This window comes from Mobula birostris, chromosome 28 (assembly GCF_030028105.1).
Source record: "Mobula birostris isolate sMobBir1 chromosome 28, sMobBir1.hap1, whole genome shotgun sequence".
In the NCBI taxonomy this organism is placed as follows: domain Eukaryota; kingdom Metazoa; phylum Chordata; class Chondrichthyes; order Myliobatiformes; family Myliobatidae; genus Mobula; species Mobula birostris.
The window spans coordinates 22,895,302-22,922,805 of NC_092397.1; the positions used below are offsets into that span (position 1 = coordinate 22,895,302).

At 45.8% G+C, this 27,504-nt stretch overlaps 6 protein-coding genes across 7 annotated transcripts in view; 4 read left to right on the forward strand and 2 right to left on the reverse strand.

The window, feature by feature from the left end:
• LOC140189344 (uncharacterized) overlaps positions 1–12,226 on the forward strand; it is a 155,663-nt gene extending 143,437 nt beyond the window's left edge. The window contains exon 3 of the mRNA XM_072246090.1: positions 11,826–12,226. Coding sequence (XP_072102191.1) covers positions 11,826–12,226 — 401 coding nt within the window. The remainder of the gene's footprint in view (positions 1–11,825) is intronic.
• On the forward strand, positions 3,401–3,864 carry LOC140188848 (histone H2B-like). Its single transcript, XM_072245502.1, has one exon. The coding sequence runs from the start codon at positions 3,401–3,403 to the stop codon at positions 3,773–3,775; it is 375 nt and encodes a 124-aa protein (XP_072101603.1). The 3' UTR covers positions 3,776–3,864.
• Positions 8,346–27,504, reverse strand: part of LOC140189345 (histone H3) — a 35,911-nt gene continuing 16,752 nt past the window's right edge. The window contains exon 3 of one of the 2 annotated variants that reach the window (XR_011883502.1): positions 8,346–8,438. Coding sequence is in view for 1 of the 2 variants with exons in the window: in XM_072246091.1 (XP_072102192.1) it covers positions 23,697–24,107 (411 nt within the window). In the remaining variant the exon portion in view is untranslated. Of the gene's footprint in view, positions 8,439–23,279; positions 24,133–27,504 lie in introns of those variants that run through there. The other variant, XM_072246091.1, reaches the window with a different exon arrangement.
• Positions 10,572–10,990, forward strand: LOC140189243 (histone H2B 1/2-like). Its single transcript, XM_072245932.1, has one exon. It carries the CDS (start codon positions 10,616–10,618, stop codon positions 10,988–10,990), a length of 375 nt encoding a protein of 124 aa, XP_072102033.1. The 5' UTR covers positions 10,572–10,615.
• Positions 22,105–22,815, forward strand: LOC140188963 (histone H1-like). Its single transcript, XM_072245623.1, has one exon. It carries the CDS (start codon positions 22,140–22,142, stop codon positions 22,788–22,790), a length of 651 nt encoding a protein of 216 aa, XP_072101724.1. The 5' UTR covers positions 22,105–22,139; the 3' UTR covers positions 22,791–22,815.
• On the reverse strand, positions 24,769–25,310 carry LOC140189087 (histone H4). The gene has a single exon (XM_072245787.1). The coding sequence runs from the start codon at positions 25,094–25,096 to the stop codon at positions 24,785–24,787; it is 312 nt and encodes a 103-aa protein (XP_072101888.1). The 5' UTR covers positions 25,097–25,310; the 3' UTR covers positions 24,769–24,784.

Below are 27,504 nucleotides of genomic sequence, written 5' to 3' on the forward strand. Positions count from 1 at the left end.
GCATAGGCCAGGACCTTTCTCACCAGAGTGTATGTGACATTAGAGAGGTGATAAAATAATGGCAGTCATAGATACGGTCAACAGTGAATCTGTTATCTCCAGGTTTATGGAGTTGGAAGCGAGAGATTACAGATATGAAGTGAGAGAGGAAAGATTTAAATAGGACCCTGAGGAGCAGGTTTTGTACACAGAATGTGCTGTTTACATGGAACAAACTACCCCAAGTGGTGGTGTAGGTGGGCACAGTTGCAATATCTCTTGGACTGTGGAGAGGGAAGTTTCACAGGGACATGGGCCAAATGCAGGCAACTGACAATAATTTTGTTTGGCCACTTGGTCAGCATGGATGTGTTGGGCTGAAGGACCTGTTTCTGTGCTGCATAACTCAGTAACTACGTCTGCTGCTGTGGCAGAGTGGGAGAGACAGTGTCAGTAGTGAGAAGGTTTGGGGGATGTAGACAGGAGAGTGAACGGTTGAGGATGTGGCAGATGGAACAGAATGTGGGGAAATGTGTGATCACCCATTCCCAGGAACAAACTGTAAGAGTCATTTCCACACAGGGATGTTCAGAGGGACCTGGGCATCCTTGTAAACAAATCACTTGAGTTTACATGCAGATACAACAAGTAATGAGAGTGCCTGAACTGTGCTGTACTATTCTATGTTCTATTTATATGGGAGGCAGGGTTTGAGGGTCGGCACAACATTGTGGGCCGAAGGGCCTGTACTGTGCTGTACTATTCTATGTTCTATGTTCAAACAGTATTTTGTCCTGTGATCCATGGGGATTGTACAAGAGGGTACAGAGGTCTCACTGGGATTATATAGGGCCCTGGTGAGAGCACACCTTGAGTATCGTGTCCAGGTTTGGTCACACTTCCTCAGGAAGGATATCCCTGCAATAGAGGGAGTGCAGTGACTGTTCCCCACACTGACTGGGTTGGTTCCGGGGATGGAAGGTTGGTTATATGAGAGGAGAGTGAGTGCGCTGGGTCTGTATTCCCTGCTGTTCATGAGAAAACGAGGAAATCTGTTAGATTCTTTCAGGATATGACAGGCAATAGGCAAGGAGGATCTTTCCCCTGAATGAGAACTCCATATCTGAGGAAAATACCCTTAGAATGAGGTGTAAATCACAAACACGAGAGAATCTGCTGATGCTAGAAATCAAACGCAACACACACAAAATGCTGGAAGAACTCAGCAGGACAGGCAGCCTCTATGAAAAAGAGTTAACAGTCGACACTTCGGGCCGAGACACTTCATCAGATCTCAGGGTGAAGATTCTCAGCCCGAAGCATCGACTCGTTACTCTTTCCCATAGATGCTGCCCGGCCTGCTGACTTCCTCCAGCATTTTGTGTCTGTTGCTCAGAATGAGGTGACAAGCATTCAGGATGGAAATGAGATATTTTGTAAATCAGAGAACAAAGAACTTCTGTATTCCTTATATAAGTAATGTGGAGCCTCAGTTGCTGGGTTGAGTCAAAGCTGAGATCAACAGTCTCTGGGAGAGATTTAGTCACTAAGTGAGTCCATAAGACCATAAGATACAGGAGCAGAATTCGACCATTTTGCCTGTTTAGCCTTCTCTGGCATTTCATCATCACTGATCAATTTTTCCTCTCAGCCCCAATCTCCTGCCTTCCATTGTATCCCTTCATGCCCTGACCAATCAAGAATCTATCAATCTCTGCCTATACCCAGTGATTTGGCCTCCACAGCTGCCTGTAGCAAAAAAATTCACGGATTCACCACTCTCTGGCTGAAGAAATTCCTCCTCATTTCCATTCTGAAAGGATGACCCTCTATTTTGAAGCTGTGTGGTCCAGTTTTAGACACACCCATCACAGGAAAAATCCTCTCCACATCCACTCAATCAAGCCCTTTCACTATTTGATAGGTTTCAATTTGGTAACCCTTCTTTCTTCGAAGTTCCAATGAATAGAGGCCCAGAGCCGTGAAACTCTCTTCATTAGGCAAGCCATTTACTCCTGAGTAAAATTCTCCATTTGTGATGTCATGTCCGCACAAAAAAATCTGGATTTCAGAGATGTTTGCATTTTGGAATTATGGACCAATCTCCACAGACCTAATCACTAATTTGTACTGCAGTGAACACTGTTAATTTAACCCATGCAATCCCAGGCATACAGATGCAAAATAAAGACAATTCTAAATTGAAAGTTGGAAAGTTGAACCTTACTTGGAGGTAAAGCCTGATTACTAGGCCTCAGAACATTCTACTCCCCAAATGGTCAAAATAAAGCCAAGTAACAAGGTTTAAAATACCCACAACATGCAGAATTGCATGCCTCTCATTACCTTGATCCATGGGATAAACACAAGCGGGCCTGATTAACCCTGGCTGGGTTGCCTGGGCGAGGATGTCTCATGATTAAAGACCCAAAACACCCAATGACCCCAGGTTGCATTACTGACGATGTGTCCCTTTGCAACACCCGGTTCATTAAGCCAAGTGGTGTCAGGCCACGTTAATGAAAGGAATGGGCAAGATTGAAGTGACTCCACTACACTACCCTATCCACCATAGCCCCACCTATCTCACCATACTAAACTCCACAGCATTATCTCTCCCAGCCCCGCATATACATCCACCAGCCCTCCCCTCAAACCTAATCCTGAGGTTCAAGGGGGCACACACCCCCACAAACCCGATGACCAGTGTAAGGAGAAGGAAGATGCAATAAAGGCAAGTGTTGGACTTGGTTAATGAAGGCATGGGCCAGACCAAAGTGGCAGCGTTGTGTGACACTGAATCCAGAGTGACGAGATGAAGAAGCACAAGAGGGATGATTCTCCCACTGCCGGCATAATCTGTTTGTTATTTTGATTTTGTTCTGATAGTCTTCTGTCTGTTTGAATATTTTGGTATAATTCATATTTAATTTCAGTGTTTCTTGTCAGTGTTGTGTCTCTGATGCAATGTCTGTGATGCTGCTACAAATACTTTGTTCCTTTCACCTGTGCATAAATAAACTCGATTTAAACTTTACACTGAAATGTCCAAATCTCTCCTTCACTCTCCTGCAGCCCTATGTCATGAACTAAATGTCCTAGTGTTTAATTTTACAATATTTCATCTGATTTTATTTTCATTCGGCTTTTGAAATTTGCGTTTCCTTTTTCAATTTCAGCCCGCACCCCGGCCTGTCTCTGCCCTTCAGTACTTCCTCCCGCATTAAACGACAGCGGTAAACCCCGCCCATTGGCGCCGCTTCCCATCCCCCAGCATTCCGATTGGTGATTCATTTCTCCAAACAGCCAATGGAAATGCTCAGCATTCCCATCCTCATTAACATACCGCTTTGGGCGCTGCCTATTTAATCCGCGCTCCGAACAGCTTCTGCTTATTATTGTGTTTGAAACCGACGAGGAAATGCCTGATCCAGCGAAACCCGCTCCTAAGAAGGGCGCCAAGAAAGCTTTGTCCAAACCAGCGAGCAAGACTGGCAAGAAGCGCAAGAGGTCGAGGAAGGAGACTTACGCCATCTACATCTACAAAGTGATGAAGCAGGTTCACCCCGACACCGGCATCTCCTCCAAGGCCATGAGCATCATGAATTCATTCGTCAACGATATTTTCGAGCGCATCGCGGGCGAGGCTTCCCGCCTGGCCCATTACAACAAGCGGTCCACCATCAGCTCCCGGGAGATCCAGACCGCCGTGCGGCTGCTGCTGCCCGGGGAGCTGGCCAAGCACGCCGTGTCCGAAGGGACAAAGGCGGTGACCAAGTACACCAGCTCCAAGTGAAGACAAGTTCACTGACAAAACAAACCGGAAAATCAAAGGCTCTTTTAAGAGCCACTCACGGTTTCATTAAAAGAGTTACACGATATTGAGACATGGAATTGAGGTAAATTTGGAATTTTTTGTTGAAATGCTCATTCAGAATCTTATCCCCGTTAATCAGAACTTGCTGTCCGCTGCTCAGTATAATCCCAATTTCTCTGTTAATTCCTGCCAACTGCACAGACACGGAATCGTTACACACCCGTTTCCCCGTCGCTTCCTCTCGGTCATCAGATTTCTCTGACATGGACGCTAATGTTTCTGGTTTAAATACCGTGGGTTCATTAAGCTTTGTCCCATTTTCGATACTTCTCTTAACCCCATTCCGACGCAAGAGCTGAACACTGTCACGGGTCGTTCAGAGTACTTGTTAAAGCTCCACTTTCTGACGGGTGACCCCTTGCTAAACTGACTTGAGTTTACACAATGACCGACCGCGAACAGCAGCTGAGGACCGGTTTTATTCCAATCGTTTATCAATTGAAAGATATCGGTGAACTAATTTCTCAGACACCATCGCAATATTAACTACACTTTGTTTAAGTGTGTCGGACTCCAGTAACGGGGGTAAAGAGCCGACAAACAAACCTGTTGTGGTTTAATTTCAGCAACAAAGGCTTTTTTGGCGGTGTATTGCAAATTTCAGTTTATTTCGGCGGTTAGACGGTATTTTCCGCGCTTCTACAGTCTGATTGGTGAATAAGGCAGCTCTGTGATTGGAATATTTGCTCTTTCAAATCAGAATGGGCACTGGTTCACCAATCATAAACGCCCCACTACATTCCGCACCTCCCGCCCCGCCTGCATCAGAAGGGCGATTTTCAGAAGCCTGATTTCTAATGGTCAAAACTTCGTTTATTTCTGATTTATCAAATCTATGTGATGTTATATGTATTCAGGAAACCTGATTGTTCTCGCATTTAAGTTCTTCCTTCCAGTGTTATATTGTAATTAAGCGTGATAGATTAGTTGGTAGAGGAGGTGGTCTTGCAAGTTTTTTTAAAGAGAGGGAGAGGCCATAAAGTTGTGGATGTAAATGAAATGTATGAGGCATTTGAAGACATTTGATTCCACAGGTAGGGGCAATAAAGTGGTATATTATTATAACGTCGACTGTACCTCTTCCTAGAGATGCTGCCTGGCCTGCTGCGTTCACCAGCAACTTTTATGCGTGTTGCTTGAAATTCCAGCATCTGCAGATTTCCTCGTGTTTGTGTATTATTATAACCATTGTGGAAAGCTTCCGATTGATTTGTTGGAGAGTATACGTAGCTCTAGCTCACTAAGCGTTGTATGGTGTGGGGATTTTAACACATAGTTAATTTACTGTGGGGTTGTTCTCAGATTGGTAATATTTTGTTTATAGAAGAGTTTCAGATATTTCATATCCTGTTAGTCTTTATGGTGGGAGAGGTACGAGATTTAATGTTCATAATAGTTCTGAAAATGCTGTAAATTTAACTTTAGTTTTGAACATTGGAGTGAGTAGTGGGATGTCATGGGAGATGAAGCATTGGGGAGTGATCGTTTCCCTATGTTTATAAGCTTGGGTTTGGATTTATATAGGGGGCATGAGGCCACTTTTAGGAGGTGGAACTCTGGTAAAGCAAATTGGGAGAAGTTTGAATGTTTTATGTGCTGAGTGTCTGTCTGGGCTGAATGGTGAGGATGATGTGGATTTCTGCAAAGAAACGTTGTGACATTATTCATCAAATAGTGGTGGCAGAGATTCAATTTAAAAAGTGCAGTAGTGGGAGAAAAGCTGTACCGTGGTGGACGGAGGAGTGTGCAGAGGCAGTTACTGAGAGAAACGTGGCATTTCGGAAAGTTAGGAAGTATCACTCTCCGCGTAATCATATTAAGTGTAACAGGTCACAGGCCGTGGTGAGGAAAGTAATGAAGCTTGTGAAAAAGATTTACTGGAGGTCATATTGTGAAAGTATTGGAAGGACTATTAAACTTGAAGATGTTTGGGGAATGACTAAGAAAATGGGGGTGTGGGATTCATAGGGTTCCGAATATTGATTAAAGAAGGTAATACAATTGTTCCTGAAGGAGAGACGGTTGAGTCCTGGCTCGGTCATTTGCTGCAATTCATAATCAAAATAGGTGGAGAGACTAAACAATGTAGCAATAAGGTTTTACAAGAATATCTTAATGTGTTGGAAACCAGCTGCAGCAATGATAGTATTAGTGATGTAGAGTTTCTTTGTGTGAATTTAAGAATTCTCTCTCCCCTCCCCCACCTTTTAAAATTTACTCCTCATTGTTTTTTCTCCAGTCCTGCTGAAGAATCTCAGCCCAAAACGTCAGCTGTACTTTTATCCACAGATGCTGCCTGGCCTGCAGAGTTTCTCCAGCATTTTGTGTGTGTTCCTTGGATTTCCAGCATCTGCAGATTTTCTCCTGTTTATTACTCAATGTCAACAAGCATTTTGTATGACAACTGTCACAGTTCCACTCATTTAGAAATGCAGATATGAAACTCGAGGTTCAGCAGATGCTGGGAATAAACTGTAAAGTGACACACACAAAGTACTGCGGGAACTCAGCAGGTCAGGCAGCAGCTAAACAGGAATAAACAGTCTAGATAGGATGAAGTGTCTTGGCCCATAATATCAACTATTTATTTGTCTGCACAGATGCTGCTGGGGGGCACTGAGTCCCTCCAGTATTTTGCAAACATAAACCTCTTTTTTCAGTCAATCAGTTTCCAAATGTTGCTGAACTTTCATTTGCAGCCTCATCCTCCTGGTCTGATTCCCTCCTTCTACTCTATGTAAACTCGAGCCTCCATCACATCTGGAGCTCCAAAGCCCTCATTTGTGCTGACCCCTCTTGTTTCTGCTCCACCATTCTGCTGTCGTAATTTAGAGGAGAGTGTTGTATTGCAACAGCCCGGCAGGGTGAGGCACAGCCCTTCGAAATCAGTGAAAATGACACAAAGCAATGAATAGAGTGGGACAGGAAGATTTTAACAACACAAGACTTCAGCCTTGGTCCAGAGCTGTGAGGGATGAGGAATATTTGGGAGAAAACCACAGTAAATTAATCCTCTGCAGTTTACAGAAAGTCGTGGAGTGAATTCAAGGTAAACCTCTTCATCGCCAGACCGGTGACCAGTTACATCCTGAACATTATAGGGTGAGTTAGTGGTGAACGGCAGGGATGGGGTTGAAAGCTCTGGTGTGCAATAGGAACACAAGCAGGTACCAGCTGGACTGGGTGGCCTCTCGACTGTTCATTATCAGTGTGACAGGGAGGAAGCACCTGAGACACAGGATTTGAAATGGAATTGATCTATTTGTCTATGACAGATCCACAATATTAAACATCAGTGTATTTTAAGATGGTGGGATGAACCCCCTCAATGCTCAGTAACCAGGGTTCAGTCCTGGGTCTGATGAGCAGCCACAATATCTGTGGAATCTGACATTAACAGTCCCATATACAGCTTCTTATAACTTCCTCCCTGATGTGAAGTTGCTGGTGTTTCAGCAGGTGGGATGACTTGAGTAAATTTCTTTGCTGACTCAGGACAGAAGTGTGTCCTCTATGAATTGTAAACTCACTGGAGCCTCACACGGTGGGTGAACTGAATGAATCTCCTCCCACACTTGGAACAGGTGTGAAGCTATACTGAGAGACAGAGACAACAGAGCCAAGTCTAGCTGCTCACCGGTGTGAACTGGCTGGTGTTGCAATAGCTTGTGACTGAATGAATCCCGTCCGCCATGGAGCAGGTGAATGGCCTCTCCCCGTGTGAACTTGCTGGTGTATCTGCAGGTGCAGTGGCCTGGTGAATCCCTTCCAAAATGAGAGGCGGTGAACGCCAACTCACTGTTATCAACTCTATGGCCATTTATCAGGTCAGTCTATGGACAAGTCCACGTATTGGGACTCTGGTGTGCTGTCTTCTCAACCATCTCCCCCTTCATATTCAGTGATTGGTAGCATTCAAATGCTGGGGAACCGACAGACACAGCAGAAGTGACACGCTGTTGCATTTGAGATTCTCAGACAGAAATTCTTTGCCTTTTCTGCCTGTAAAATGTTTGCAAAGATGATCAACAGGTGAAAGAGAATACATCTCAGCTGAGATTATTTTGGTTTTCATGTTGATGTCTGATGTCACACTGTTACAGTGAGGCTGAACACTGTGCGGAGGAACAACACTTCTAACTGGGCATAGTTCAGGCATAAGGACACAACATCAAATTCTCTGTTTTCCTCTCTGCCCATCAAGCTGTGACTTGGCTCAGTGTGTCTCTCTCCATTACTATAGCTTCACAGTCTGGGTATCTCCCACAGACCTACTAAGCACACAATACAAACAGAGCTGCTTTGTGAGAGTTTCTGCTGATTGTGACCCTGCTGGCATTCGACGGTAGTAAACTCAGAGTCAGCAATGCCATTAACCCTCAAGAGAATGTGATCAGGTTTTCTTGGTGCAGATTGATACTGCGGTATTCTTGCAGTGTGAAGACTTTTACAAATAAAATGGCATGAGGCATTTTCTATTTCAGGAAAACCATAACTCATTTATTGTCCTCCAAATACAGAAACATAAAGCACAGTTTAAAAAAAAACTTCACATACTTACATCATAACAGCAGTCCAGCTTCTAAAAGAGAAACACAACAGAATGTCAGTGGTCATTAATTACGCACATTTCCAGCCATGACATTACCCTACAGCGACCCCACCCCCCCCACTGAATCCTCTTACTGCTCCCGCTCTGTGATCTTTAGAGCAGTTTACTTCCTTTTAGTGACACTTGCAAGATAATACAGAGGAACACATCAAGTTCTCTCGTGTATTAGTGCTCCTAAGGGTGCTGCCATTTACTGTGGAGTTTCTTCTGACATTTTACCTGTAAAACTCCTCACACTTGTCCAGATTAAAATCCATTTCCCCCATTTCTCCATCCATGATTCCAATTGATCTATATCCACTTCTGTCCATTTGACAACCTTCCTCGCCACCCACAACTGCACCAATATTCATGTCATCAGCGATCTGATCTGCCCACGTATGTTTTAATCTGATCAAACAAAGGTCCCATCACTGATCACTGTGGACACACTGGTTACATATCTACAGTCAAAATCATTCTCAATTCTATCAGTTCAAATGTTGCTACACGATACACACCATTCAAACCCTCCCACACCGAGACTCGAGGAAAGTTACACATTTATCACAAGACCAGAGTTGGGTTGAATGGTCTGGGCTTGTTACTCTGGATGCTCTGCTCCAAAGTCCATTCAGATTAGTACAACGTAACCAGATACGTCATCACTGAGATACTGATGTACAGCATTGTGTCACAAACAGGAGAAAATCTACAGTTGCTGGAAATCCAAGCCACACACACAAATGCTGAACAAACTCAGCGGGTCAGGCAGCATCTATAGAAAAAAAACACAGCCACTGTTTTGGGACAAAACCCTTCGGCAGGACTTAGGAGAAAATCTGAGGAGTAGATTTAAAAGGTGGGGAAGGGGAGAGAGAAAATAAGGTGAGTGTGAAACCTGTAGGGGGCTGGGAAGTTGATTAGTGAAAGAGACAGGAGGCCATGGAAGAAAGAAAAGGGGAGAGGAGCACCAGAGGGAGATGGTGGGTGGGCAAGATGATGGGAAATGGTGAAGGGGGGGGTGTGGGAGGCATTACCAGAAATGCGAGAGTTCGATGTTCATGCCGTCAGGTTGGAAGCCACCCATAAGGTGTTGTTCCTCCAACAAATGTGTGGCCACATCGCATTGTGTGATATTGTTTAAAAAGCTAAAAATAATTCAATTGTGAGGATGAATCTGAAAGAAGTTTCTACATTTACACTGCATGAGAGACTGGGAGACACAGTGCCAAGTACCAACTCCCACACTGTACCAGAGACTGACAGGTACAGAATGAACCTCACACTCTCACACTGTACCAGAGACTGACGGGTACAGAATGAACCCCACACTCTCACACTGTACCAGAGGCTGACGGGTACAGAATGAACCCTGTACGTAATGTACAGACATTACGTACTTTAACAAAACCCAACAACGCTCCTCCCCACCTCAAGACAGCACCACTTTGATCAATTTACACTGCAATGGACTGTCTTGAGACTCGTTCAAATTCTCTGCAACACACATCAAAGTTGCTGATGAACGCAGCAGGCCAGGCAGCATCTCTGGGAAAGAGGTACAGTCGACATTTTGGGCCGAGACCCTTCGTCAGGACTAACTGCTAATTCTCTTCTCTTTTTACAATTCTGTACAGCAGTTTAGTTCTTGTGGGCACTGTATCGTGGATACTATGTGTTTATGATGCTGCTGCAGTAAATTTATCTTTCACCTGGTCCATTTGACCTTCGGTCTCCTGCTGTCCTGTTTCATTACATAAACGTTTCATATTATCAACTGTGTGTTTTCCTCATTCCATCTGCTTTTCTAGCAGATACGACGGGCCGAATGACCGAATACTGCCGCTGTAGTTGGTCCATTTTGTATTTTAGATTTCCTTCCTGCGGAATTAACCGGCAGCGGCAACTCACCAGATCGGCGACAGGTCCCTGTCCACGGTGTTACCCAAAACGAACACTGGGTAGTGCAGAACGAGTTCTGATTGGTTGAACGAATTCCTTTAGCTATCCAATCAAATTATCTTACTGCATGAACGTTACTTCAAATAGCCATTGAGAAACCTAGGCATCCCATCCCTCATTAGCATACACCTCTGGGCGCTGCCTATTTAATTCGTGCTCCGGGTCCGTTTTGCTTATTTGTGGTTCTGAAGCGGTCAGCTGAAATGCCTGAGACAGCGAAACCCGCTCCGAAGAAGGGCGCCAAGAAAACTCTGCCCAAACCAGCCGGTAAGGCAGGGAAGAAGCGCAAGAGGCTGAGGAAGGAGAGTTACTCCATCTACATCTACAAAGTGATGAAGCAGGTTCACCCCGATACTGGCATCTCCTCCAAGGCCATGAGCATCATGAACTCATTCGTCAACGACATCTTCGAGCGCATCGGGGGCGAGGCTTCACGCCTGGCCCATTACAACAAGCGGTCAACCATCACCTCACGGGAGATCCAGACCGCCGTGCGCCTGCTGCTGCCCGGGGAGCTGGCCAAGCACGCCGTTTCCGAAGGGACAAAGGCGGTGACCAAGTACACCAGCTCCAAGTAAAGTTCCCCAGTGAGATGATCGAAAACACAACGGCTCTTTTAAGAGCCACTCACGATTTCACTGAGAGAGTTGTACTAGCATTTAGGCAATACATGGCGCACGTTTTATGTGTGGTGGCTTTTACAGGAGCTAAAGAGCGGTTGGAATATCCGCTTCATCTTCCCCCTATAATCCTGGTGTTTAACATTCCTCCCACTCCCGTTGCTGTTTTAGCTGTGGGTTCAGGTGTTTATTATTTGGAGTTAGGTAACTTCTCTGAATCTCATTTTAATTCGAGGCCGGAACGACTTCACGGTTCTTTCATAGAACAGTTTTTTTAAAAAAATTGCAGACTAGCCGCTGGTCACAGTTTGAGAAGAGCCGTTTGTCCATAACCTGCTAACGTTTACACAATGACCAGCACCGGGCAGAAGCTGAGTGTCAGTTTTACTCGGTTCCTTTACGAGTTGAAAGAAATTTGAGTTCCCAGACACTCCATTATCAACTACACTTACATTAAATGTGCCCGGTTTCAATAACAGGGGGAAATACGAAGACCCAGTCCTCAAACAGATCAGCAATGATTTAATTTCAGATTAAATTTGAACAATGAGTTTTTTTTGGCGGGCTTTTTCCAATTTTCAGAGTACTTTGGGGAGGAGATGGTTACACTCCGCGCTTCTGCCTTTACGGGCTCTTGATTGGTGATTAAGGCAGTTCGTCGATTGGGCCATTTCTTTTCACCAATGAAAACAAGCAGCATTAAACCAATCACGAGCATTAGTTTGCATTCTCAAAGAAGGTATAAAAATGCGAGCTGGGGCGGGTGAACATTCCCTCCCTGTCGCTGGAGCAGTTACTGTGACTTTGGAAATGTCTGGACGTGGAAAAAGCGGCGCCGGCAAAGTTCGGTCCAAGGCCAAATCTCGCTCATCTCGGGCTGGACTGCAGTTCCCGGTCGGCCGGGTTCATCGACTCCTAAGAAAGGGCAACTATGCTGAGCGGGTGGGTGCCGGAGCCCCGGTCTATCTGGCTGCTGTTCTCGAGTATCTGACAGCCGAAATCCTCGAATTGGCCGGCAATGCAGCCCGGGACAATAAGAAGACCCGCATCATCCCCCGACACCTGCAGCTGGCCGTCCGCAACGACGAGGAGCTGAACAAGCTGCTGGGAGGGGTGACTATCGCTCAGGGCGGTGTGTTACCCAATATCCAGGCTGTGCTGTTGCCCAAGAAAACCAGCGGTACCAGTAAGTGAAGCGACGTAAACTGAACCTATTTACCCAGAGGCTCTTTTCAGAGCCACTCACAGTGTCTGTGGAAGGGCTGAACAGCGGGTGATTACCGTTCGGAGTAACTCGGCTGTGTATCTGACACGGCCCCGATCGGAGGCATCCCTGGTAACGTTTTCTCTCCTTCCGTCGTGTTTCTTCCGCGAATTAAATCGGTAAAAGTCTGCAGAGTACGCGGTCCGCTACACCCTGCCTCATTTCCCCTCTCTGCTGGCTGAATGGAGCTCTCTCGCCTTGTGGGGCGGGGAAATTAACTTTCAGAGTCAGCCCCCGGAGGGTGAATTTAATCTCCGATCATTGAACGATTCCGGTCTTCATGACCTGAAACCGCGTTGTCTGGGTTTCACATTGCGGGTTGACCCTGGACCGTCCCACTGATCGCTTCATGAGCAATTCCCACCGCCTCACAGAACAATATTGATTTGCAGCTTTACATTTATCTGCAAAAGTACATTTACCGTATGGAACTGACAGTATTTACTGAAAATCTCGTCCGCCTGGGTCTCTGAAATATAAATGAACATTTGCAAAGACGGGGTCAGTTTGGTCAGATCTCCCGAGACGCGGCTCCCTCTGTGAGGCGGTGGGTCGCTCTGATACAGACTTTTGTTTGTGCCAGGAAGAAAAGGGAGGGGGTGGGTGGATCGACAAGGAGGTTCAGTTCTGTCCTGTCTCTAGTAGGAACTTCTAAATACTGATTGATAAAACTGGACACACAGAATAAATTCTGCGCCACCAACCCTTTTGCAGTGCGGCGGTCCCAGTATACATGATGCGGCAATCCCCAGGGATGTCTTCTTTAAGTACCACTGAGATGTTCTCCCTGGTCAAACACATCTCTGCATTCTCTTCTCTCCCGTCCACTCCATCGTACCTGTAGCATTTGTACTGTGAAACTGAGCTGCCGGTCCTGCCCCTCCGACAATCATTTTTCTGTTGGGGATATAATATCCCAGTCTCCTGCACGGATCCATGCCCAGGGGCCATCTGCTGTTCAGAGAACAAAGGACAGTACAGGAGTGGCCCTTTGGCCCTTCTCTACATATTCTTGTGACTGTCTAAGATTTCCTTAAATACTCCTGTGCTCTCTGTCTCTGCCACCACCCCTGGCAGTGCATTCCATGTCTCCATCAATCTGTTTTCTTCACTTTCTTCCTCTGAGCTTAAATACATGCCTTCTGTGAAAAATATTACTGGCTGTCTACACCAACTATGACCACAAAATTCCACAGGTTTCTATCAAATCTCTCCTGAGCCAACGCCACTCCAGAAGCAAAAAGTTTCAGCACGTCGAGCCTCTCCTCAGCGCACACCTCCTCCAGACATCCTGTTCCGAACCCTCCACATGCTTCCTATAATGAGGTGATCAGAACTGAACACGATACTCTCAATGTGGCCTAACCAGCATTTTATAAACCTGTAACATCATGTCCTGGTGCTTGAACTCAATGCCTTGCCTGATGAAGGTAAACATGCCATACACCGACTTCACCTCCCTGTCAACCTGTGCTCCCAGTTTTAGGGAACCGATGTCTCTGAACCTCGACATCCTTCTCTTTGTCAATACTGTTAATGTTCCTGCCATTAACTGTGTACACACCCTTGATGTTGGATCTCCCAAAGTGCAGCCCTAGGTATCCTTTTCACCACAACGAATGTACGGAATACAATGGGAGTATCTTCAATCCTACTTGCCAGAGATTTTTCATCACTGTTTCCAGCTCTCCGAATGTTCTTGAGTTCCCCTATTTTTTAAATATAGTCCTCAAACACCCTGTTTGATTCTAGCTTCCTAAGCCTTACTTATGCTTCTTCCTCCTCCTCGATTAAATTAACTTCCTGTCTCATCATCCAAGGTTCCTGAACCTTGCCATCCTTGACCCTCCCTCTTACTGGAACAAACTGGCCCTGAAACACTGCACTGGTCTTTAAACAAACTCCAGGTCAGATGTGGATTTGACTCAAAATCCATCATTACATATTGCTGTGCCTGGCATCTAACTTAGCTTCAATCTCTCCATTCAGTGACTAGTGTTCTGTTTCACATCCCCCTGTCAATCTCGTTTCAACCCTCATAGGGTGCAGCAATGAACTTCATGATCCTGACCGCCCTCCACTGAAACTGCAAACCATCCCTCTTGTAAATGTCACCCCAGCACCAGAAGAGGTTCCAATGTTCCGTAATCCTGAAACCCTGTCCCTGTATCAGCTCCTTAGCCACACATTCATTAGCTCTCACTTTCTGTTTGTATCCCTACCACCACAGGGCACTAGGAGTAAACTGGAGATTACAACATTTCAGGTTCTGCTCCATAACTTCTTCCCAAACTCTCTGTGGGACATCATCCCTTTTCTACCTGTCCATTGGTACCGATGTGAATCACCATCTCTGGCTGAATGAACACCATCCCCCTGTTCTGTATCTGCTCCGAGATGTCCCTGACTCTCAGAGTATTTACAACTTTTAAAACCAACAAAAAGCAACAAAAAAAGTCATGAAGAGAGGGAAAAGTTGGAATACAAAGGTAAGCTAGCCACTGGTATTAAAGAGGATACCAAAAGTTTCTTCAGCTATACAAAGTGTAAAAGAGAGGCAAAAGTAGATATTAGTTCATTGGAAGATGTTACTGGAGAGGTAGTAATGGGGTACAGGAAAATGGCAGACAATCTGAATAAGTATTGTGCATCAGTCTTCACTGGGGACGATATTAGCAGTCTGCTGGAAATTCAAGAGAAACAGGGGGCAGAAATGAGTGATTTTGCCTTTACTAGGGAGATGGTCCTTGGGAAACTGAAAGGTCTGAAGGTAGAAAATTCCCTTGGACCAGATTATCTACACCAGTTCTATGAAAGATGTGGCTGAAGAGATTGTGGCAGTTTTAGTAATAATCTTTCCATAATCTCTGGATTCTGGTGTGGTTCCAGAGAACAGGAAAATTGCAAAGGTCATCCACTCTTAAAGAGAGAGAAGCAGAAGAAAGCAAATCATAGGCCAGCTAGTCCGATCTCAGTGGTTGGGAAGATGATGGAGTCAATTGTCAAGGATGTATTTTCGGGTACTTGGCAACACATGAAAAAATAGGCCAAAGTCAGCATGGTTTCCTTTAATCAGTCCTCACCGAAGACTTGTGTATCTGCAACACTTCTTCTCAACTCTTGTACTCAGTGACATGAATGATGAAGGCCAGCAGATCAAACCCCATCTTCACCACCGTATCTAGCTGAGACGTCACTTTCAGTGAATTACACATTCAGATGGACATTATTTATATAAATTACAAACAACAAAGGTCCTGTCACCCAGTGGCACACCACTAGACAGACAGCTCCAGTCTGAGACACAACCCTCAACCATCAGCCTCTGCCTCCTGTCACGGAGGCAATTATGGAATCGATCAACTATCTCCCCAGATTCCAGTTTCTAGATCTAACTTTCCAGACTATAATCAAAGGCTTGGCTAATGTCCATATAAACAACATCCACAGCCCTAACCTCATCTACGCCCTTGTGAAACCCCTCAAAGGGCTGCAAGAAATTACCAGACATAATTTTCCTTGCACAAAACTGTGCTGACTGTCTTGAATCAAACCAAATTTTGGTGGATCCTGTTCATCAGAAACTCTTCCAACAAATTACAGACTGATGGGCCTGTAGTTTCCACTACCCTTTTTGAACAATGGCAGCGCATAAACCATCAGTCCTGAAGTCACAGGAGCAGGATTAGGCCTTTTGGCCCATTCAGTCTGTTCTGCCATTCCATCATATATCCATCTCAACCCCATTCTCCTGCCTTCTACCCATAAACTTTGATACCCTTAATAATAATTAAAAATCTACTAACCTCTGCTTTAAAAAAAAAACACTGACTGCCTTTATGGCTGCCTGTGGAAATGAAATCCATTGATTCATCACCTTCTGACTAAAGAAATTACTCATCTCTATTCTAGAGGGGCATCTTTTATTGAGGGTGTGGTTTGGTTCTAGATTCCTCCATTATTGGAAACATCCTCTCACATCAACGCTATCTAGGCCGTTCAATATTCAATGTGTTTCTATAAGATTCTCCCTCATTCTTCTAGACTCCAGTGACTGTAGGCCCAGATTATCAAATGATTATTACATCCTAACTCTTTCAGTCCTGGGATCATTCTCATGAATTTCCACTACAGCCTCTGCAATGCCAGCACATCCTTTCTTAGAAAAGTTACCCAAGCCTGCTCATGATACTCCAAATAAGGTCTGACCAAAGCCTCAGCATTAGATCCTTGTTTTTATTTTCTAGTTCTCTTGAAATGCATGCAAGTATTACATTTGCCTTCCTCACTACCAACTCAATGTGTGCATTAACCTTTAGGGAATCGTGCACTAAGACCCTTCACACAACTGATTTCTGTTCTCTCCCTGATTAGAAAGAGCCTAGGGTGTTATTCCTCCTACCAGAGTACATGACCACACACTTCATTACACTGTATTTCATCTGGCACTTCCTTTTCCATTCTCTAAATCTGTCAAGTGCTACTGCAGACTCCCTGCTTCCTCAACACAGCCTGCCTCTTCATATCATCCACAGTCTGGGCCTCAAAACTATCAATTCCACATTGCTCACCCTGTCCAATCATGTGCAACCTCAACTGGTGCCTGAGATGAAGCAAAATAATCTCTCCCCTGGCCTCCACAGTGTATTCTCCAGCTTCCCACAAAGTACGAGAATGTACCTGATAAAGCCCTGGAGATTTAACAACCTTAAAGAATTTTTGCAATGGTGAAATAACTGTCAGAAATATTCATGGATAGCCTCTCCTATTTCATTTGCCTCCACACACAGATGGCCATGTTCACCTCCAAGGGGAACGATTCTGTGTCTAACTTAACTTTTCCTATGAATATACCAAGAGAATCTCTTGGATTTTGCTCACTTTGCCTTCTGAATCATGATATCCTCCTTTTACCCTCCAAACTTTTATTAGAGATCCTATCTCTAATAATATTCTCGAATAATTTCCCGAACATTGATCCAAGACTCACCAATCTGTAATTTGTCTCCATTGCCTGAGGAACAACATGCCCTGGAATATCAACATTCCCTTCTCTGATCTCACTATCCTCCATGACCACATCGATGAATACTGATGAGAAGTACAGGTTTAGTCCTTCGCACACTTCAGACATAAACTCTCTCCTCTGTGCTTGTGTTGTCGTACCCTCTTCGCAGTGCCCCTTCTCACCAAAGTTATTTCTTCTTCCCGTTTCACACTTCTGATTCTCTCTCTAACTTCTCTCTTACTTGTTTCATGTTGCCAGAGGCTTTCTCCAATTTCTACTTCTGAAATATTCCTTATCCTTCATTTTCTTTCAGTCTGAATTCATAACATCTCTCACTATGCCCCTCTGCCAGACTTTACCATCCTTGTGTTTCCTCCTCATAGAAACAGTTCTGTCTGAATTCTGACCCGATTGCTTTTAAACATCATTTACATGTTCAATGTAGACAGTTGCAATTAACTGTACCCCAAATGACCATATTACCACCAGGTCCAGTCTTGTCCTTATTTACTGTTCCCAAAATGAAACTTCTATCAATGGCCAGGCTCATTTCCCAATACAATGTTTTCTATGACATTTATAGCAAGAGGATTCGAGTACAGGAGCAGGGAGGTACTACTGCAGTTGTACAAGGTCTTGGTGAGACCACACCTGGAGTATTGTGTGCAGTTTTGGTCCCCTAATCTGAGGAAAGACATCCTTGCCATAGAGGGAGTACAAAGAAGGTTCACCAGATTGATTCCTGGGATGGCAGGACTTTCATATGAAGAAAGACTGGATGAACTGGGCTTGTACTCGTTGGAATTTAGAAGATTGAGGGGGGATCTGATTGAAACGTATAAGATCCTAAAGGGATTGGACAGGCTAGATGCAGGAAGATTGTTCCCGATGTTGGGGAAGTCCAGAACAAGGGGCCTCAGTTTGAGGATAGAGGGGAAGCCTTTTAGGACCGAGATTAGGAAAAACTTCTTCACACAGAGAGTGGTGAATCTGTGGAATTCTCTGCCACAGGAAACAGTTGAGTCCAGTTCACTGGCTATATTTAAGAGGGAGTTAGATATGGCCCTTGTGGCTACGGGGGTCAGGGGGTATGGAGGGAAGACTGGGGCGGGGTTCTGAGTTGGATGATCAGCCATGATCATAATAAATGGCGGTGCAGGCTCGAAGGGCCGAATGGCCTACTCCTGCACCTATTTTCTATGTTTCTATGTTTCTATGGCTCCCTTCCCGGGTTAGACTATCCACTTCTATGTTAAGTAACATCCCAGTATTCTTCTAACATATTCGGTGATATCTAAGCCCCTGACTCTAAGGGAGTCCCAGTCAACATTGGGGAAATTAGTCACCCACTGCAACTACCCTGTTGCTTTTACATCTTTCATTACCTGCTACATTTCTGTTCCTTTATCTCCTGCCGGCATTTGGGAGGCCTGTGGTATAACCCCATCAGTGAATGCACCTCTCTTATCCTGAGCTCTATCCACATTGTCCCACTGGATGAACCCTCCAGTGTGTCCTCTCTTAGTCCCTCACCCACAATTCCATATAAAGTCTGATCTGCCATCAACCTTCCTTGTATGTCAATCCCACTTCCCTGATTTTACAAACATTTATCTTCCTTCTCTTTGAATCTTTTCAGTTATCCAGCCTCCCCATTCATCTCAGTTGGGGAATTCCAGTGTTTGTTATACAGTGTTTTTTTAATCATTTGTGGCCTTGTAGAACAGTGCAGGCATGTACTCTGGTTTCCTGCAGTCCACAGTTTTGAGTGCCACAGTTCCACACAGTCATCAGATTATATAAAAGGAGAGGGAGTTTGATGAAGTGAACCTGGGCAGTTGGCACATTTTGCATGTCACAGTTCCCGAGGAAATGTTTGATTGCCCATAATTCGGAACGTGGCAAGATCCAATAAAAAGTTATACTTAACCAGAGCGGTCATTGTATGAGTGGGCCAGAATTGGAGTGGGGAGTTCAGGTTTTGTCTCTTCTGAGAGATGTAGGCCATAGGTAGATATATTTTGATTTAATCTTTATTTCTTTTGTATTACACATTTGGAGCAGAGGGGATGCCAGACAAGATACTTGTCTTGATGGAAGGAGGCAGAGGGTGGTCATGGCAGCTTGTTATTCAGGTTGGAGGCCTCTGACCAGTGACAGTCACAGGGATCGGTGCTGGTACTGTCAATTGTCATCTACATTAACAATTTTCTGACATTGTGGTGACAGTGAGTTTGCAGATGACAGCAATGCTGGTGGTAGTGTGGACTGTGAAGATTGTGTGAGAGTACAATAGGATGGAGATTAACTGGGGAAGACGGCCAAAAAATGGCAGAAGGATATTGATGTGGACAAGTTTGAGGTGTTGCATTATGAGAAGTTCAACCAGGGAAGGATCTGCACAGTAAATTCTTGTCCCTTGGAGAGTATTACAGAAGAGGGTCCATGAAATACAGAAACATCATTCACTGAAAGAGACAACACAGGTAGTCAGGATGGTGAAGGTGGTGTTTGGCCTATTTGTCTTCATTGATCAGGGAACTGAGTAGAGAATTTGGGATGCCGTATGACAGCTGTAAAAGTCAAAGTGAGACCAGACTGTATTTTGCACAGTTCTGGTCATCCAGTTGCAGGAAAGATGTCATGAAGCTGGCAAGTGTGGAGGGAAGTTTGATGAGAATGTTACTGACACTGGTGGACTTTAATTATCAGCAGAAGCTGGACAGACTGGGACTCTCTTTCTCTCTCCTGAGAGTGTAAGGAGCTGTCTGGTGACCGTCCAGAGGTTTACAAAATCAGTAGGTGAGCACTCTTTTTGTAGGGTAGGGAAGCCTAAATTTACAGGGTAATGGTTTAAGATGAAGGGGAAACATTTAAAAGCTACCTTATGGGTGGGGGATGTTGCATCTTTGAATAAGGAGACCAACACTTCAGTAATAAGAGGGGTTTTGATGAGGTCTTGTAAGTATAGGTTTTAAATAAAATGATGAATGATGATTTTGATGGGATTATACTGCCGGCCTCCCAATCGGCTCAGATATTGTGCAGCAGACATATTAGTAAATCACACAGAGGGGTAATGGGAACAAGTTTACAGCAGTTGGGCATTTCAACTTTCCCAGATTACCTTGTATGAAAAGTTTGTCTCCAGGAGAAATTTGGCAGACACAGGATCGGTTCATCCCTCAGCAGAAACAGTATTTAAAAGGGAGGATGAGGCAACCATCGCTAACAACAGAAGACAAAGGCAGCATAAAAGAACATGAGAGGGCAAAGAATATCACCAAAATTACTGGGAAGCTAAAGGATAATGAAACTTAAAACAAAAAAAACAGAACAACTATAATAACAATATGCAGAACTCAGATGAATTATGAAAGTAACTGGCCAATAATAGAAACAAGATACAAAAAGATTTATTTTCAGATATATGAAGAGTAAAAGAGGCAAGAATGGACAAGGTTTCACTGACCTTCACTGATCAATGCCAGTGCACAAAAGTTTTATTAATGAGTTGGAGAAACTTCCCTCAACTTAACTTGGAAGGATGTCGCGGATTACAGGGTGCTCATGATCACTTAGGGAAGAGGGTCAAGTGTGGCAAATGCATTTCAATACAGATAAGTGTGAGGCGGTGCATATTGGAAAGTCAAACCAGTGTAGAACTTACACTATGAATGATCGGTCATTGGGGACTGGAATGGGCCGGAGAGATTTAGGGGTAAAGTGAACACAGTTCATTGAAAGTTGTGTCACTTGCAGACAGGGTGGTGAAGAACGGGGTTTAACATGCTGGTCTTCATTAGTCAGGGGATAGAGTATATCAGTTGTGACATTATGTCACAGTTGTGTAAATGACTGGAGGACACACTTGCCGATTTGTATACAGCTCTTGTCACCATTATAGGAAACGTGGTTAAACTGGGGAAAGTGTAGAAAAGATTTCCAAGGTATATTTCCCGGACCCGAGGTTCTCAGTTACATAGTCAGTTTGGTCAGACAATGTCCTTTGTCCTTTATTCCTTGGAATCAGAATCAGATTTATCACCGTGTTATATGACGAGGAACCTGTCGTTTTGTTCTGACAGCAGTACAGGCCTCTGAAGGTGCAGATGTGAACATTGTGTCAGCATAACGACAAGAGATTCTGGGAATGGCGAACAACGCGGCCAAAATGCTGGAGGAACCCAGCAAGTCAGGCAGCATCTCCCACCAGAGTCCTGATGAAGGGACTCCGCCCGAAATGTCCACTGTTTATTCTCACCATTGATGCTGCCTGACTTGCTGATTCAGAGAGAGTGTTTTAAAGCGGCGGGCGATTAGACGAGTATCACTGTGTTTGTGGGTCCGAACACATCGCCGGATTTCCCAGCGCCTCCTGTACAAAAAGAAAAGACTTCTCTGTTATGGGATCGCCCCACTCCCCAGCTCAGTCCCGAAGCGGGAATTAATCGCAAAGTTTTAGTTAGTTTCAAAATTTCAGCCGAAAAGCAGAGAACAGGTCAACAAAATGGAGAGAGATCGCGGGCAGTGCAGTAATCAAACGGGTTAAAATAGAAAGTGCTGCCTTTAATCCCGATTAAACTCTCTTTCCGGCGAACTTTGCGGCCTCAGTGACGGACAAGGACCAGTCTGGGTCTCTGGAGTGTCCGATTTTAATTGGAATCGGAGAGTTTTTGAGGAGAGAGAAACACAGAAAAATGAAGTCTCCGGAAGCTGACAGCAGGATGTCTCCGCCCCGTCCGCTCGCTGTCTTTAAATTGCTCTGGGCCGCCGCCTTTCGCTTCAGTTCTCATTCAGTCTGATTGTGAGAAGCATTTTCCAGAGTCGCCGACATGACCGAGACAGCACCCGCCGAAACGGCTCCTCCAGCCGCACCCGCCGCCGCAAAGAAGACTCCCAAGAAGAAGGCGGCCGGCCGGAGCAAACCAGCCGGTCCCAAGCTGGGCGAACAAATCGATAAGATTGTGGCGGATTGTCGCGATCGGAAGGGAATGTCCGCTGTGGCCATCATGAAGGCTCTGACCAGCAGCGGTGTCGATGTGGGGAAACGTCGCGCCCAGATCAGGATGTGCATCAGGAAGAGAGTGGAAAGCGGCTCCTTGGTTCAGACCAAGGGCGCGGGTCTTTCGGGATCCTTTAAATCCGGTCAAGGAAAAAGTGCCGTGAAAGCGGTGAAGAAAGCGAACAAGCCATCGGTAAAGAAATCTGCCATCAAGAAATCTCCAAGCAAGAAGTCTGGCGCCAAGAACCCAGCGGCTAAGAAAGCGGCAGCGAAGAAACCAGCGGCTAAAAAAGCGGCAGCTAAGAAACCAGCGGCTAAAAAAGCGGCAGCTAAGAAACCAGCGGCTAAAAAAACGGCAGCTAAGAAACCAGCGGCTAAAAAAGCGGCAGCTAAGAAACCAGCGGCGTCGAAGCCAAAGAGCCCCAAGAAACTCGCAGCCCCGAAGAAGGCGGCGGCCAAGAAGACAGCAGTCAAAAAGTGAATTAAGGTATACCGTTTGTAAGTGTTTGAACCCAACGGCTCTTCTCAGAGCCACCCACATCTCAGAAAAGAGCTGATCGTGAATATTGTGATTCCCGCGCCGGGTCCGACTGAGTTTTGCGGGGGAACTTATCGCATAAAACCCGATTTTCCCGGTACCTCTTTGACATTCAGAGCGGCCCTGACGTCCCAGATTTGAAGTGAAACACTGCGTTTCACTCGGGTTGTGTGTGTGTGAGAGAGAGTGAGACCGGTGGGGTGGTCTGCAGGCCCAGTTCCTTCTCCCGCTCCAGGACAGCGTGACTGAGATTCCGCACCTCGCATCCCAAAGCCCGATTCAGCTGAGTTGATTGGGAACTGCTGAAACCTATGTGAGAGGGGAGGGGGCGTCTTGAGAGAGGGATCTGTCTCTGGGGATGGACTGCAGGGGGAAGATATATGATAACCTTCCCGGCGACTTTGCCGACTGACCTTCAATCAGGTACCAGCTACAAAAGTTTATTTACACAACATTTACAAGAATAAAATCAAAAATATATAATTACCGCTCTCGGAAATCTCCCACTGTACCCATCGCGACCGCATGCTCCCACTCCAAGGACAGCCGGGCATGTCGAAAGCAAACAAAACGGTAACAGCCGCAGCAGCTGTACATGCCAGGTTTGTGGGAGAAGTGAAGGGCCAGATGAGACCCTGACAGGGAGGGAGCGCGTTCATCTCCTGTCTCTCGCTGAATTAACCTGTCGGCACAGAACAGCTGATGATTGCGGTCAGTTAATGCGAAACCGAACAACCCCATCAGGAAGGCAGATCGTCACTACAATAATCAGCAAGCGACAGCCCTTTCCTTTGCTGTGGTAGTGGCTCTTAAAAGAGCCTTTTCTTGTGCTTGTTGTGGAGGCTGGGTTCAGGCGCGCTCCCCGCGGATGCGGCGGGCCAACTGGATGTCCTTGGGCATGATGGTGACTCGCTTGGCGTGGATGGCGCACAGGTTAGTGTCCTCAAACAGCCCGACCAGGTAAGCCTCGCTGGCCTCCTGCAGGGCCATGACGGCCGAGCTCTGGAAGCGCAGATCGGTTTTGAAGTCCTGAGCGATCTCCCGCACCAGGCGCTGGAAGGGAAGTTTGCGGATGAGCAGCTCGGTGGATTTCTGGTAGCGCCGGATCTCCCGCAGAGCCACGGTGCCGGGCCGGTAGCGATGAGGCTTCTTCACTCCGCCGGTGGCTGGAGCGCTCTTCCGCGCCGCTTTGGTCGCCAACTGTTTGCGAGGAGCTTTCCCTCCGGTCGATTTACGCGCTGTCTGCTTGGTACGGGCCATTCTCCTTCTAAACCGACAACACAGGCTGAAATACAGGAACAAGATAGACGAAACGTGCTTCAGGACAGGATTTTATACTTTTGGAAAGGGTCTGCCCATCACCTCTGATTGGCTGAACCAGGTGTCTATTAAGGTTCCTTACTGCGATTGGTTGATTCCTTTCCTGTAGGCTGGCGGCGAATAAAAATTTACGACAAATAAAAATTTGCCGAGCGGTCGGACTTCATTGATGCAGAGTGATTGGCGCCGGATTAATTTAAAATCGCCTGGCAATTGAAGACCATCCAGCAACGGTGCTTGATTACATTTTATTTACAATTAATTGTATGACGAATTATACAAATTCAGTTTCGTTTAATAAATTTAATATCTAATTTCCTCAGTTAAGATTTAAATTCACAACTGCAGAATCGTTCTCTAAACGAGTGAACTGATTTCTGTTCGAAACTGATAGAGGATTAACATCGATCCTAATGCAGGTTTTGCGGTAATCACTGACTGGAAAGGCAGAATTGCAGTATGTTTCAAGCGGAATCGATCAATCTGTTTCAAATGCAACCCAACTGAATGTATCGATAAAAAATAATTAAAAGTCTGCGGATACGGCTCCGTTTGTGAGGCGGTGGGTGGCTCTCAGAAGAGCCTTTGTTTTGTGCTCGGGAGGAAGTGGGAGTTTTTCAGCCGCCGAAGCCATAGAGAGTGCGGCCCTGGCGTTTCAGAGCGTACACCACATCCATGGCAGTCACCGTCTTGCGCTTGGCGTGTTCAGTGTAGGTGACCGCATCCCGGATCACATTCTCCAGGAAAACCTTCAGCACCCCGCGGGTCTCCTCGTAGATCAGACCCGAGATCCGCTTGACGCCGCCACGGCGAGCCAGACGGCGAATGGCCGGTTTGGTGATGCCCTGGATGTTATCACGGAGCACTTTACGGTGCCGCTTGGCTCCGCCTTTGCCCAGTCCTTTGCCTCCTTTCCCTCTGCCAGACATGATGCTGCTTCACTCAAGGTCGCTGCTCACTGACAAACTGCCTGCTGCTGTCTCCTTTTATACACAGCGCCCCGACCTGCCCGAGAAACGCGCAGAGAGACAGAGGCGGGGAGGGGAGGAGACAGAGTCAGAGTGACGGACAGAGCCGAGAGCGGCCTCTCATCGTCCAGCTCCGCCTTCACTTTACCACAACCGCCAATTTCCAACGATTCATCCGACACGAAGCGCTCCAGCGAAAAACAAAACTCCCTCACACACCACGTACATACTATGGGTTTTCTGGGAATTTGCCGATTCTCCTGCTTTAAATTAAAGGAAGTGCTTTTCCATTCTACAAATCCCCGAGGACCTCGGTCTGTCCCTCCCGGCCCCATGACCAGTGTCAGCGCCCTCACACACAGCAGTTGGTGGGAGAGGGTGCAGTCACTTCCAGTGATGAGGGGGTTGATTCATTAGAACAATTGTTCCTCTGGGTCGTCAGGGAAATGAAAGACTGGTCACATACAAGAACAGGATACATAACCAGATATATAGACCGCGCTTCTGGCGCCTTCTAAAGCCCAGGTAAAGGGGTGGCTGAGGAGCTGGTGCGAGGTGGGTGGTTCTTCAGGTACAAGGATCTTTGGGTCTCAAGGGAAACGAGAGGCGGGTCCAAGGAGGAGGGGAGCCAATATGTTTCCGGGGAGCCTTCTTCGTGCTGCACGGAAGGGTTTAAACGAGCAGGGATGTTAAGTCCTACACACTGGTTTTAGAGAACTAGGTTAAAAAAACAGCAGGACTTCCAGGATTGTAATCGCGGAATTGTGACCAAAACCATGCGCTAGTGTGGTGAGAAATCGATGTTTCGCGCAGTTTAATATGTTGCTGAGGAACTGATGCAGGAGGGAGGTTTTCAGATTCATGGATTCATGGGTGGTCCAGGCAGCTGGGAGACCGGGACAAACAAGACCATTTGCATTTGAACCGGACGGGAACCAATATCTTCACCAGGAGGTTTGATGGTGTCACTTGGCAGAGTTTGAACTGGAGTAGCAAGTGGGAGAATGTATGTCTGACAAGACAGTCTGAAAAGAACGAGAGCCAATGTCAGGCTAATAAACATGGTGGGATTGCTGGGCTGAAATGAGTTTATTTCAACATTAGGAGTTTTATGTTGTCGGACGGACAGGGCTGGCAGCTCAACATTCCTGGGTTTGATTGTTTTACATGTGAGTGGGGGTGGGAGGGGGGGGTTAAAAGATGCAGAGGTTACCCCACTGGGAATGTCACTGCAAACTGGAAGGTTCATTTACAGAGGCAATCTGCAGTTACACTGTTGGGATGTTTGCACTGGCCCCACAATAACCAGTGGGGGGACTTTATCTTCCCTAGAATTGACTGGAATTTGCTCAATACTAAGAAGCGCAAGATTTCTTCAGTGAATCTGAGGAAAGTTTGAAACATTATGTCGAGCCCAACCAGAGTTGAGAACATGTGGGAATTAGTTTTGGGAAATGAACCAGACCAGGAGACAGCCAAGACTCAGTGAAAATTTTGGGATCTTATATTTTTCTTAGTTATGAGTAAGAATAAAATTAGATCTTGTAAGAAGGTACTAAATTGCAGGAGGGCAAGTTAGGACGTAGTAAGACAGAAGCCAAGGGGCATTGAATGGGAGCAGCCACATGTGGGAGTTGTTTCAAGACCACCAGGTCAGAGTTAAATATTGAGGTACAGGATTTATGCACATTTGCAAAGGCATGGCCTGGTTAGGGACAATCAGCATGGTTTTGTGTGGGCAGATCATGCTTGACAAAGTTGCTCGAGGTTTGTGAGGTGATGACAGAGACTAAGGTATAGGAGTAGAATTAGACCATTTGGCCCATCGAGTCTGCTCTGACATTTCATTGTGGCTGATCCATTTTTCCACTCAGCCCCAATCTCCTGCCTTCTCCATGTGTCCCTTCATGCTCTGACCAATCAAGAATCTATCGATCTCTACCTTAAATATACCTTGGCCTCCACAGCTGCTGCCTGTGACAACGAATTCCACAGATTCACCACTCTCTCTAAAGAAATTCCTCCTCATCTCCATTCTAAAAGGATGCTCCTCTATTCTGCGGCTGTGTCCTCTGGTCTTACACTCCCATCCTCTCCACATCAACTTTATCACAGTGATAGGTTTCAATTAGTCATCCCTCATTGTTCTCAATTCCAGTGAATAAAAGGCCCAGAGCCATGAAATGTTCTTCATATGACAAGCTGTTTGATCCTGGAATCATTTCAGAGAATCTCGTTTGAAACCCATCCAGTTTCAGCTCACCCTTCCATACAGGGCCCAAAACTGCTCCCAATACTCCAAGTGAGACTTTGCCAGTACTTCATAAAGTCTCAACATTACAGTCTTGTTTTTATATTCCAGTCCTCTT

Bases quoted from the DNA above. Each gene is read 5' to 3' on its own strand.
- LOC140188848 (XM_072245502.1), top strand. From the start codon at position 3,401: ATGCCTGATCCAGCGAAACCCGCTCCTAAGAAGGGCGCCAAGAAAGCT.
- LOC140189243 (XM_072245932.1), top strand. From the start codon at position 10,616: ATGCCTGAGACAGCGAAACCCGCTCCGAAGAAGGGCGCCAAGAAAACT.
- LOC140188963 (XM_072245623.1), top strand. From the start codon at position 22,140: ATGACCGAGACAGCACCCGCCGAAACGGCTCCTCCAGCCGCACCCGCC.
- LOC140189087 (XM_072245787.1), bottom strand. From the start codon at position 25,096: ATGTCTGGCAGAGGGAAAGGAGGCAAAGGACTGGGCAAAGGCGGAGCC.